Source organism: Rousettus aegyptiacus, unplaced genomic scaffold, assembly GCF_014176215.1.
Source record: "Rousettus aegyptiacus isolate mRouAeg1 unplaced genomic scaffold, mRouAeg1.p scaffold_m13_p_6, whole genome shotgun sequence".
In the NCBI taxonomy this organism is placed as follows: Eukaryota; Metazoa; Chordata; class Mammalia; order Chiroptera; family Pteropodidae; genus Rousettus; species Rousettus aegyptiacus.
In genome coordinates this window covers 112719631-112732375 of record NW_023416309.1, presented here as the reverse complement: position 1 = coordinate 112732375, position 12745 = coordinate 112719631, and the positions used below count along the sequence as shown (strand labels likewise).

The following is a 12745-nucleotide window of genomic DNA, read 5'->3' as shown; positions in this document are numbered from 1 at the left end:
ATCTAGGTCGGGGACTCGGAAAAAGCTCCCGAGGAAGGGACGGCGGAGTTGAGCCCGGGAGGCGCGGCGCGGCCCGTGCGCATGCGCGCCCGGCGCTGGCTGGGCCCGGCCTCCGGGCTCCGGCGCTGGGGCGAGGCCGGCGGCGCTGGGGCCGCGGCTCAGGGCACGGCTGCGGCGGAGCGCGACGCGGGAGAGGCAGCGGAGGCGCGCTGAGGGTTCTGGAGTCCATCGCAGGGCCAGGAGCTGGAGGGCCGGCGGGGGCGGCCTGGTGAGGTCACGTGCCTCGGGGATCCCGTCCCGCCAATGGAGCCTCCAGCCTGGGGCGAGTTCTCCAGGGACCAGCTGCTCTGATTAAAAACTCGTGGACAGTCGAATTGCAGTGGCCACCGCTGGCTGTGTAGACTCACCGAGCAGGCGACCTTGACCAAGAACCTGTCCGTGCGGCCCTGTCCGACAGCGTCGCACAGCTCTGGGAGACAACAGGTGACCGTGGCCCGCAGCGGCGCTGCTGTCCTTGCGCTGTCCTGCAGGAGCACGCCGGCGAGCTGAGGCCTCAGCTCCTCGCCAGGGACCTGGCAGAGCAGGCGAGCAGGGGGCGCCGGGCGCTGCCATCTTCACACCCCAGTCATGCTGCCCAGGCGGCGTTTTCAGGGTTTATTTGGAAGTGCTTAAGAGGCACCGGAAGGCACAGAGACGAAATAATCGACAAAGCGCCACGTGCCCCACGCCCGGCTTAAGGGGTGTCGCCTGTTCCACCAGGGCCCCGGCTTCCCGCCCGGACCCTGCACTCCTCACACCGCCCCCAGGAGCACCGGTCCCCACGTGCACCCTGGGGCGATGGCCATGCCTGTCTGCTCTTCAGTGCAGCGTGGACTCGGAGTTAAACCCTACCTTTGCCACTTGCAGGCTGGTGACTCTGGGTCAATCACTTACCCTCTCTGTCCCTCAGCTGTGCCATCTGTAATATGTGGGTGGATAAACTGGGGGAACATCTTACTGAGAGGGTCCTGTGAGGAGTGACTGACGATGGATGTGGAGCACTGTTCGGAACAGCGTCTGGCACTCAGAAGTGCACTGTAAGTATTAATATGATGCTAAAGGGAAAAATTCAGTGACACTTGTTAAAGACGAGAAGGCGGTCGCGATGGGTGCAGACGCTGCCAAGGGGTTTTACACTGGCGGAGGGGTGGGCTCAACCTGGAACGCAGCGAGGGCGAGCAGGAACTTACCGCCAAGGAGCCGGAGGGCCGCGGGAGGGACGGTCACTCAGAGGAGGCACCAGGTGGCCCACCTAACAGGACGGGTGCAGAAGGCAGGTTGGGGGTGGGTCAGACATCACCTGGGGCGGTGGAGGACGAGGATGCTGAGCAGGCTGAGGGTGGGAGTTCTGGTTCCCGCGACAACTGGATTTTACGAGGATGGGCAGACGGGCCAGGAGGTTCAGTAGCCTGACTAAGGTTTGGTCAAGCAAAGGATCTCTGTCCGTTACAATGATCCTCCTCTTGGAAGCAATGGGGAGTAGTTTAGGCTGATTAAGAAAACAACAGCCACGTTAACTGGACTGTAGATATGAACGAGAATGAAGAAGGGAAGGAGAGGGGCAGGGAAGCTACCGCGGAGGCTAGGAGAGTGACAGCTGCTTTTGGGACTGGAGCGGGAGGGCTCTACTCTGGACCTGAACCTCCCCACTTTAACCTGGGTTTCTCATTTCCACCGTCTGGGAAGTGTTAAGCGCTATACAACATTAATGAACAACCATCCATCATTTAAAGAGACGTTACAGAGCAGCTGTCAGAAGTGTCCCCTCTCCCCCAGTGCGCACACCAGAACAGGACCGACGGGTCTGGTGCACAGCGAGAAGGCGGCCTGAGCTATCCCGCAGCCCCCATGACACGGACGCGTGCATGCGACCTGGCCGGCAGTGACCGGGGCCCTCTGTCCATGCGAGCGCAGTTCCGAGGGTAAGCACAGCCCTGGGGAGGAGGAAGTTTCGGCACAGGGCCTGGTTCCCGATCGCTGCCTCGGGGGAGGGGACACAGCGCTGGCGGCAGCTTCTGCAGCGACGCTGCAGTGGTGACAACCATACAGCTGCAGTCAGCAGTGCCCCTGGGGCCTCCGGACCCTTCCCCAGGAGCAGCTCTGCAGAGGACACGCTGAGGAGTCCTTTCTGGAAGCCCAGCCTAGGCCATGGCCCTTCCCCCTGACCTGGCAATGATTTTATAAGTACCCAATTCCCTGTACTTAAACTCATTTCTGCTTAGAATAGCTAGAATGGTTTCTACGTCCTTCGGCTGAACTCTGGTGACGAGCACAGATGTTTTTTTTTAGTAAGTGGTAAGTCATCCACCTGGAAGTCGTGGTGAATGGCATGAGCCAGGTGTTGAACAGTGGGTTCCTTCTATGGCATTTACCATACTGGACTTACCCATATATACCCTGAACTAGAATCTCAAAGGTGACCACCATTAGCCTAACGCGGACAATGGATTAGAGGGGTGTGTTTTAAAAGTAACTTTGTAGTAAATGTTAACCCAGAGGGACATTTAAACCCACACATTTTAACCCATCTTATTTCTGAAATGTGGATGCATCTTACCATTGGTGTATAAATTTAATATAGTTTCTTCATTCGCTCTCAAATTCTATCAATGAAACATTATTAAATCAATACGTCCTATAATTTATGACATCTCAGAAGTTAAGTTTTGTAAATAAAGTAGAGAATTTCTCTTGTGCACAGACACCACACAATGACAATAAAAAAAAATTCAAAAATCATGGATTAATTCTAGCCATTTCAGAATATATAAATGAAGATTCAGAGATTCTTAAAATTTTAAATTTAAATGTACCCGAACATATATGATTAACTATTTGAAAATATAACTATGAAAGAGAACTATCCTGTGCTAAATAATCAGTGATTCCAAGGAATATTTTCATTACTGCAATTTCTTCTGCAACCTATACAGCCACAGACATGGCAGCGAGAAGTTCCCTTAGAACAATGAGAGGCAGGCGGAGACAGCTATGAGCAGCCAGGGTCCATCTGCTGCGTTTACCGGCGGTCCCAGTGGGGTACGAGCGGTGGCCTTCTGTTTGTTCTGTTGACAGCTTCTGGCTGATCTGTCACCATGGCAACTTTTGGAGCCCAACTCAAAACGAGCACAAACTCATTAACCACGAACTGCATTAACTCGGTGCCTATTGCTAATGAGAAACGCTGTTCAGAGGTATTTTCTCTTCTAACACGGCTACCTCTGTAAAAGGTATTAAATTAAATGCTACTCTAAAGATATCAGAGTGGGCAATATAAATGTTCAAGTAAAATTATGTTCATAACGACTACTCACGCTAAGCATCTTTTCATTAGGTTACTTTGTCTTGGTCCTTGGACTCTTGTACCCTAAAAAAATGTACTGTTAATCATACAGGCAAATATTCCTAAGTTTTTTTAAACACCAGCTGGCTGATTTAGAAGATTTAAACAGAAAAATTCGCTAGCAGCACATGCTAAAGCCAAGTAGCCTGTATGGCATTAGCGTACACTGGCTTCTCTCTCAAGGTTTCAATGTGCAGCTCAACTGGAATATTTCCCAACTGAGACAACACGCTGGACGGGCATGAGGTGCAGAAAGGTCCCTGGGGTGGGGCTTCCTTCTGTTCCCTCGCCTCCACCCTGACCTCGCCTCTCCGCGCCGCATCATCCTGGACTGAACAAGCGCTCAAAAACAGCAAATCCCGAATCTCGTGAAGCACAAAGTTTAAGTGAAATCATGCCTCGCATGCCTTCTCTCGGGGCATGTGTATTGCCCTCTGCTGTGGGACTGCGTACGTTTCCTTTAATAAATTAATTATGAAATTGCAATAATCCTGGGATGTTTTCCCTAAAAAGTGCAGAATCCGACAACCTGCCAGAAGAGGGAGCCCGAGCTGAGCCGCTCCACCGTTCAGTCAAGGCTGGGGAAGGGGAGGAAAAACAGCCAGGCTACATTTGCTTTTGAAAAGCCTTCGTTTGCTCTTAGGAAGAGGAACCCCACCCCTTCCATCACGCCCCGCCCAGGCTGCCCCCATCCACTTCTAGCCTCCCGGACGCCACTCTCCCCGCTGCTGCCCACTCGCCTGCCATGCCAGCTTTTTGCTGCTGTTGTCCGGGCCCTGGACAAACGCCACACTCCAGCCAGCCGGGCGGGCGGGCGCCCGGCCTGAGTGAGCCAGGGCTGGGGCTCTGGCCGCGGCCGGCCTGGCCCTGTCTGCCCTGGCGGGTGCAGCCGCACTCTCCCCCTCCTCCAGCTCCCACGCCCCAGCCCAGCCCCGGGTCCTGCGTTCTAGGCTCTCGCTAAACGATGCCATCTCAGCCACGGCAGGCTCAGCACTGTGACAGGCGGTTACGTCCATTCCCGTCAGCCTCTACGCTGCACGGAGTGGGAAGCACGTCTATGTTCTTAAATCTCTCTCCCCATTGTGAACGGCACCATGCCAGGCGAATAGCAGGTGTTCAACAAACACTGCTGGGTGAAATGATCAGCCCAGCTAGTTTCTAAGCGCGGCCTGGTCTGCCTGCCGCCGTGACCCTCTCCTGTCGGCGTGGTCACCTGGAGTCCGGACGCTGCAGTGGCCTAACTGCACCCGCTGCCTCCGGTCCTCTCTCCAACGGTTTAACTCATCTTCAGTCAGGCATGTTCTTTCTAAAACATAAATCTCATGACGTCACTCTGCCGCTTAATGCTCTCCAATGTCCCCTCTGGTCTAAAAGACCCAATCTAATGTCCTCAAGGTGGCACACGGGCCCCACCGACGGGCTGCCTCCCGGCCCCCACCTCTCCGGTTTCGACTCCTTTTTTGGTAGGACGCGGCTGAAGGGAGCCCCATCCCCAAGGCCTCCGGGAAGCATCCGGGATGACTGGGGTAAGGCAGCCCTTCTCCCTGTGCTTGCTTTCACAGCCCATCCAGGGGACCGCTGGAGGAGTGACCAGCTCTGGTACGTATTTCTCGCTCTTATAACATCCAACCATTCTGCTCCTACATACACATTTGCCAAAGGAAAACGGAAGCATGCAATCCTTAGGACACTGGCACACGGAAGGCCCCGGCAGCTTTATTCAGGGTAGCTCAAAACAGGGAACGACCCACCCGAATGTCCATGAACAGATGCACGCAACGACCAACGGTGATCTAGCCAGGCGATGCCCACTGCTCAGCACGAGAAGGGGCGGCTTACTGGCGCGCAGAGCGGGGAGGGCTCCCCAAGCCTCGGCGGCGTGAGAGAGGCCAAGCGCCCGCGCCGCACGGCCCCGTTCGTCCCGCAGTCTAGCAAAGAACAGCTCCGTAGCGACAGGAAGAAGAGTGTCTGCCGGCAGACGGACGGGGGAGGAGGGGGTGGGGGGAGTTTCAGGGGTGATGGGGGTCGTCTTGATGGCAGGGACAGTGTCACAGGTGTGCGTGTGCCGAAACATGTTCAACGGTTCTCTTTAAATACGTGCAGTTTACCGTATGTCAGTTATAACTCAATTGTAAAAAACAGAAGGTAATCTGATAAATTATTTCTCAGAAAGCAGATGGTCAGAGTTTATAGCTCTAAGGAAAGCCAAGTTTCTCTAAACTTGGGAATCACCTTTATGTTTGCTGTTTGATGAAAAGGCATACAAAATAGAGCTACGACTGTGCCTTTACCTGAGACCTACTCGAGGTGTCCCAGAGAAGAGGCAGTCACAAGGGCCTGTGACAGAGCGGCATGCTGCTCCTGTTAGCACTGCGTTTACCTCCTTTCTTCCAAAATTTAATCAAAAACATATCTATGTGCCTGCTTAGTTTTTCTGAAATAAGTTTTATAATTGCCTACATACTAGGGAGAAAATACCACGTCTTGAAACTCTTTTGTTACCATGGAAAAAATATTAATGCATTTATCATATCTTCCTTCTGCCGTGGATTTAAGAGTAAAATTAAACAAGGTCACACATTGCTTAACAGTGGGGACAGGTTCTGAGAAGTGTCATTAGGAGATTTCCACACTGTGCAAACGCGTCGGGGCCAAGATGAACGGAATAACACGAGAGTGAATCAAGCACAGAGAAAACGACGCAGTCCAGACGCGGCACAGGCGAGATGCATGAGGCTCGAGGAGGGAGTGAGGAGACAAGGGGTCGGCAGGGGCCGAGAAGCTCCTTAAATCAAAGCGGGCAGAGACGTGGGCGAGCGATTTTACCTACTTAACTTTTCAGTTGTGTATCAGTGCAACTGGAAACCTGTCAACCCTATGAACAACCCTCTCAAGAACTCAGGAAAGGATGTTCACATGTCCAGACCACCATCTGGAAAATCACCATCTTGGACCAGTCCAGAAGCTAAGAATGCAGGACTGATTCTCCTCAAGAATGTGCTTTTTACCATAAAAACTCCCAACCTTTTCTTTTTTTCTTTGGAACAGTGGGTATTGCCCGGTAGTGTTTCCAGGATTGTAATTCGTTTTAAGACCCTCGAATAAAACGTTGTCATTTAATTCTAATGACACATCCTGTTTCATTTACACTTGGTCGACAGGTTGCCGCCAGCATAACTTTTACAGCAAACTTTGTTTAGTAAGTAGGAAGAGCACACGCTAAAACAATAATAGCATAGTAATCACGTAAACGGGTAACGGGCACCTGGCGATGACCACTACCGAGTGCCACGTACCGTGCATTACTGTATGTGTTGTACTTCTATAGCACTGGCAGCGCCACGCAAAGCCCTGAGTACTCTCTGCTCTATGACATCAGGCCAGCTGCGATCTCACCAGGTGATAGGCATCTTTCAGCTCCATTATAATTTTCTGGGACCGCCACTGGGTATGCAGTCCGTCACTGCCCGACACGCTGCTACGCAGCACACGACTGTAATTACTCTAAACACGGAGCAACATGACTAAAGGAAGACATCTCTAATGTTTAAAATCCTAATAAAACACCACCCCATAAAGATCTCTCAGATAATAAATCTCCTGGAATCTCTTGCAGCCTTATTACTTCCTAAAATGGTTATACTGATGGTAGATATACAATATCTGTGTCTTCCTCATGTGACAGCTGAAAAAATATATAACAGACAACCAAGAGATAAGGGTTCTAGCTCCAGTTCTGCCAACCTAGCTGTCAAAACTTCTGCAAATCACTTAACCTCTGTGAATCTCATGTCCCATTCAACGCAGGAATTAGATAACCTCTAAGGATCCTTCAAGCTCCAAGATTTTATGAATTTTGTAGACAGGCAAATAAAATGTCATGTTTTATAAAACACATCGTGCTGAGAATGCTGACTAGACTTTTAGCTACTGCCTTTAAGAGTAACTCACATACCTGAAATAGTATTTGCTTTAGTTATGTGGATATGGACATGAAAACATGTAAGTTCAAGGAATCTGGCCAATTTTATTACAGTGTCACGCGAGAAAACACAGGTCTGATGCTATTTATCAATACTAACTGCTGATTATCGTGTTGAGACCCTTGAAAGACCGAGCGAAGAGCAATCACGTGCCTCAGCTCAACAGGAGTGCCACCGAACTGGTGCAGAAATGTGGGTTCCCGCTTGTTTATTTTCCTCTGCATCTGATTATGGAAGTGGGCACGCTTTAAAACTCACCGTCACTACTTTCCGTTCACACTGACAAGACGACATTACTTATATCATTCCTCACAGAAGGAAAAAATGACTGCAATATCCACCACCCAAGACGAAAGGGCAGAGAAAGAAGAGCTTCCAGGGACGCAAACGTGCTCAGATTCCGTAGGGGTGCAGGCTATCACCCCAGCATAGGACTGAATTCTCAGGTACAGAGCAGGAGAGGATCGGGGAGAGCCAGGAGTGAACCCATGATTTGGGTGCAAAGCCCGAGCTGAACCAGTGTCTTCCACTGTGACGAAGGCACGGCACCCCGACAGCAGGCGGGGTGCTGGCTGCGGACGCGGGTAGCACAGTGTTTCAAACAGACTTTCTCAGTTGACCTGAATCTTAAAACGAGAAGAAAATGACTTCAACAAAGAGATCACGTGTTAGGATTTTTAAAAAGCCCGGGATGAAATTTTATTTTATTTGTAACTTTGTATAGCAGACTTTCTAGAAACCTAGTTTTCAGACGGGGTGGGGGCGTGCTATGTATCAGATTAAGCTCATCAAAAATGATACATTTCTAGCAAGACTTAGTTTTGCCTTAATCTTTTACAAGATTCGTCAAGATTCGTCATTGAAGTTCAATGGTTATAGCAGATATAAAACGCTTTTAAAGCGTAATTAACACTGTAACGAGGACTAATCGATCAAGAATAGACTGGGCTAGCTATTCTCTAGGAGAAAGAAATATATCATATTTGTCTATAATAATATATTCTAAAGAGTTCTCTGAAAATGTTTAAAGTAAATAAAAATGTAAAGGGATTAACTTTCAGTTATTGAGAAAATTAAGTCAAATATAATGCCAAATAATGGAGGCATTGCTTCACTAATACTGAGTGGTAACATTGCAAAGAAATTACTAATTGACTTGGTCTAGTTTGAGCTAACTATCACAATAAAATCAATTCAAACTTCTTTTACTATGTTAATGGATTCAGTATATTACACAACCGACTTTGTATTGTAGACTCTCTGTAAGAGTGCTCAGCTCTTGGACTCTTTAAATTCCTACATCCCAGCAACTTGGGGCCAGGAGACTTCCGAGTGCTGGCTTTCGATGGGGGCAGGGTTCTCCAGCTCCTGGTGACTCTGGACTAGGTCGTCACATCTGGCCAGGAAGCATGAGCTGGCTCCAGAGTCAGAGGCAGGACTGAACCAGGCTCTGCAACTCACAAGCTCTGTGACCTTGTCTAAGCTACCACACCTCTCTGAGCATCTCTGACACTGGGCTGTGTTGAAGCACAGGAAGTACCGAGACACAGTAAACGCTTCATCAGTGTCTGCTGCATGCCCTTCCTGGGCGTTTATCTCCAGGACGATTCTGGGCACAGCAGTCCCGCTCTTTACGCGCGAGGCCGCCTTGGGGGCGTCCGGCAAACTTTCATAGCTTTAGTTCACTCATATGTACGTGGGAGTCGACACCAGGAACAATTAGAAATAAGTGCCAAAGTCAAATATTAGGGTCCGGCATGACAAGCAGCAGTAAGTAAGGGCGCTGATCTCAGGCCTACTGATATGCACAGTCCTGGGAGCCGGAAGATTAAGGGTGAGCAAGGCCGAGGCAGCCACTGCCCTCCTTCCCATACAGACTGGAGCAGGGGAAATACATTTAAAAGCCAGGAAGCTAGGAGGGCGAATCCGTGTTCTGTCTGAGCGCTCGTGCTGCTCCCGGCTCGTGTTCGGTCGGGCCCGGACCGTGCTATGTAACACACGCGTCCCATCAGAAGCGCGGAACCGCCGCCTCGCAGGCAGTTCGCTTTCATTTGAACGGGTATTAAGAGAGAGTCTGTGAAAACTGTGAATTAACGAATGATCTAGCAGCCCTGTTAGATTATTTATAATTCGAAAAGCATTTTTTGTTTAGGATGTTAATAATCATTATTATGACCTGTTCCAAGGCTAGTTATAGTTAGCACAGTGCTGACAAACTGTACCCAGAGGAGCGGTATTTTAAAGAAAATAAAAGAAGACAAAAAACCAGTAGTTTGAAGTCGGCAATGAAAACGTTCACCAGGATAGTAGCAGAAATAATAACTGTACAAGGCGATAGGACAATGTAATTCGTGATCATATTCCAGCCTAAGCAATCGTTACTATCTGAAAAGAAAACAACGACAATGACTACGGAATATACAGACGGCACGGAATCAGGCTGTGCAATGTTATTTTAAAAAAGGAGATGGATGATTCAGAGCAATAATTCTTTACTTTTAAACGACAATTAAAAGAAACCATTGTTTCTTAATCATGATCATAAATTCAAATGTGACTGTGACACAAGTCTTTGGACCCTTGTAAAAAGTGTTATGTAAATTCACAGTGCTTCTGAGAGTGAAAAAGAAAAACACATCCTTTTTGAAAAGGACGCTGCCCTTCAACACCCACAGTATCCAGAAGCCATCCGTGCGGCCGTGCGGCGGGGGCTCCGAGGCCTGCCGCGTGGGCTCGGACGGCTGGCTCCCTGGGGTCCCCTCCTTAACTAACTGCTGGAGCAGGGCCGGCCGTGACCCCACGCCGTCAGCCTCAGCGTCTTCCCGGTGAGCCACCGCCTGCCCTGCTCAGCTGTGAAGTGCACCCGAGACAGCACGAGCTTTACTCTGAAGACTGTGAGATGCCACATGACGGCAAAGCATTCCAGGGGGACCGCCGGAGACGACATTCGCGAGGCTCTGAGTGCCCGTGTCCGTGTGTGCCACAGGAACAGAAACTCGTGAGCACCAGCGGCGACCCGTGGCGAAGGGCGCGCCGCGCTGAGCCCTGGCCTTGCAGGACGCGGGCAGCCTGTGCACAGCTGAGGCGGGAGCTGCTCGTTTGCCACCTTTTTCACCTGAAATGTGACGCGGCCGAGGCCCCGACTGCCCAGAGCCGGCGTACGCTCCTCCCAAGCGCGTGGCCTTCACCGCTGCACAGCCCCCACCCACGTCAGCGTAAACGGGGAGGCTCGCAGCGCCGCTTCCATTTTGCCCATTCTCCAGCACATGACGGCGAGGCCCGGGCCGCTGTGAGAATTACGGGTTTCCACCAACGCCCGTTAAGACAGTGATAAGCAAATTCTGGACTTGGAGAATAAAAAAGAAATCTTACATATTAAATAAGCAGAGAGGGAATACACAAAGATCACATCTCTTTTTGTTACAAATAGTTGGCAAAGAGAACTTAGAAGCTTTAAAAAAATTCACTATCCTTTGGTTGTTCTTATTTACATTGAATTAATTTATCAGGTTAATCCTTGTTTGGTGGAAATCAAACCTAGGGAAAAATTGTAAAGCGTTGCTTAGAAAGCTATTAAAATATTCTTTTGGTGTTGAGATCAAACAAATGCCATGAGATGCAGATATAAAACCAGTGAGAAATGAAGAATTTCACAGTGAAGAATAAAAGGCAGATGCAGGGGCAGGGGCAGAGCCTGTTTTTAGCCATCGATTAAAGAAAAAGTCATCTTCATCATAAAAAGTTTGGTACTGCCATAAAATGTAGTCCCCCCCCCCCAATAAAATAAACTTACCTTTGGTTTTTTGATCAGCAGCCTGAAAAAAAAAAAAATCAGAAACTCTTTAGGAATGAATAATAATGTGTAGAATGTACACAACTATGAACGTTTACAAGCCAACTTTAATACTGGAAATTTAAAAAAGTTTTTGCCCAATTTAATATATTAAAATTTATTACTGGGAAAAAACGTATACTTGTCTACATGTTACTCAATCGATTATAGGCCACTACTGATCTAATGGCAAAGTGATCCACCTGGGAGCTCTTCTGAGCTCCATGTTTTAACACAGCCTAAAGGTTCGCAGTTTAAGTTACAAGACACATCGAACTGGTCAGCGAGAACAAAAACGGACGGCACAGCGTGGCAGGTCAAATGCCACGAAGTTCAAGCACGGCTGTGAGATTCGGGGCTTTTAATTTCTAATATTTACCAACAGAATCTGTAAAAGGGCGTCTGCCAAAGATGCCAAAATTATTTCTAGCTTTTCTAATAAAATCAGTTGAATGGCCCTTTCCTCATTTCTCAGCCAGGATTGTTCTGGACAGTTCGTTTTGAGGAGAACAGGGTGAGCGTTCTTTACCACCGAGAACTGAGACCAGACTCCTCACCGACCCAGCTCTGGTACCTCTGGGTCCCCCAGACGGACACCCTGCGGCTGTCGCCCTGCATCTGTCTCACTACATCTCGCTGTCACAGAGCCAGCACGGTGCCGTGACCGCGCAGGGCGAAGCCCGCAGCGCACAGGCCGCGCGACCGCGAGGCGCGGGGCAGAGGCAGCGGAGCAGCCGACCTTTTTCTGGGCACCTTCCTTCTTTTTCTTTTCTTCCTGCTTTTTCTTTTTCTTTTCTTCCATCAAACGTTCCTCTTTTTGTGTTTCTTGTTCTTCCTCCCTATTACATATAAAGAAAAGTGGTATTAGTACGTCCATTTTAAGTCGAAAAATGAAAACACATTATCCTCAGGTAGTTTTAAGTTGTTTCACATATGGCATAAAGGACACTTTGAGAAGAGGTGTCAGAAATGGACAGTCCCCACGGCTGCACATCGCTGACCAGAAAGAAGGTGCCCCAACTTCTCTCACGGGTCGTCGGTCATTCGTTCTGCCCACATTGGCTGGACGCCAACCTTTCATCAGGTGATAGGGCACAACATGGGGCAGGACATAGTGGCCAAAGCCCAGCCCTGGGCCGGTATCCCTCAGAGTGTCCCTCAGGTCCACCATCATCAGAGTTGGGGGGGGGGGGCTGTTAAAAATACAGAGTCCTGGGTTCCGGCCCGACCCAGTCAGAATCTTCGGGGATGACGCCCACGCGTGCCAAGTTCCATGTTTGTTGGATGAACCGACTGGTTTTGAACAAAGGTTCCTGCACAGCGTGGCGGGCCGCCGCGGGCACACGCTGGAGCGCGGCACAGAGCCTCAGCGGGCCGGGGCCAGGCGGCGGGCCCGCCATCCGCCCATCGCCCGGCGCCCCGCGCTCGCCCTCCACACGCGTTCTGCATGACACGGTTCCCGTGGGCGCGGGCGGCTTTGTCAGGGGAGGGGACTGGGGGGACACTGCGGGAGGCAGGGGGTGGGCCAGCGTGCGGCCGTGAGGACCC

At 50.2% G+C, this 12745-nt stretch overlaps 1 protein-coding gene across 2 annotated transcripts in view; it reads right to left on the bottom strand.

Moving 5' to 3' along the window:
* Window positions 1-12542, bottom strand: part of TNRC6C (trinucleotide repeat containing adaptor 6C) — a 71786-nt gene extending 59244 nt beyond the window's left edge. Inside the window, exons 1-2 of one of the 2 annotated variants that reach the window (XM_016143204.2) lie at window positions 11937-12542; window positions 11159-11180 (exon numbers count right to left, since the gene is read on the bottom strand). In XM_016143204.2, coding sequence (XP_015998690.2) covers window positions 11159-11180; window positions 11937-12074 — 160 coding nt within the window. In that variant the 5' untranslated portion in view covers window positions 12075-12542. The remainder of the gene's footprint in view (window positions 1-11158; window positions 11181-11936) is intronic. The other variant, XM_036223050.1, reaches the window with a different exon arrangement.
* Between the last annotated feature and the right edge of the window lie 203 nt (window positions 12543-12745).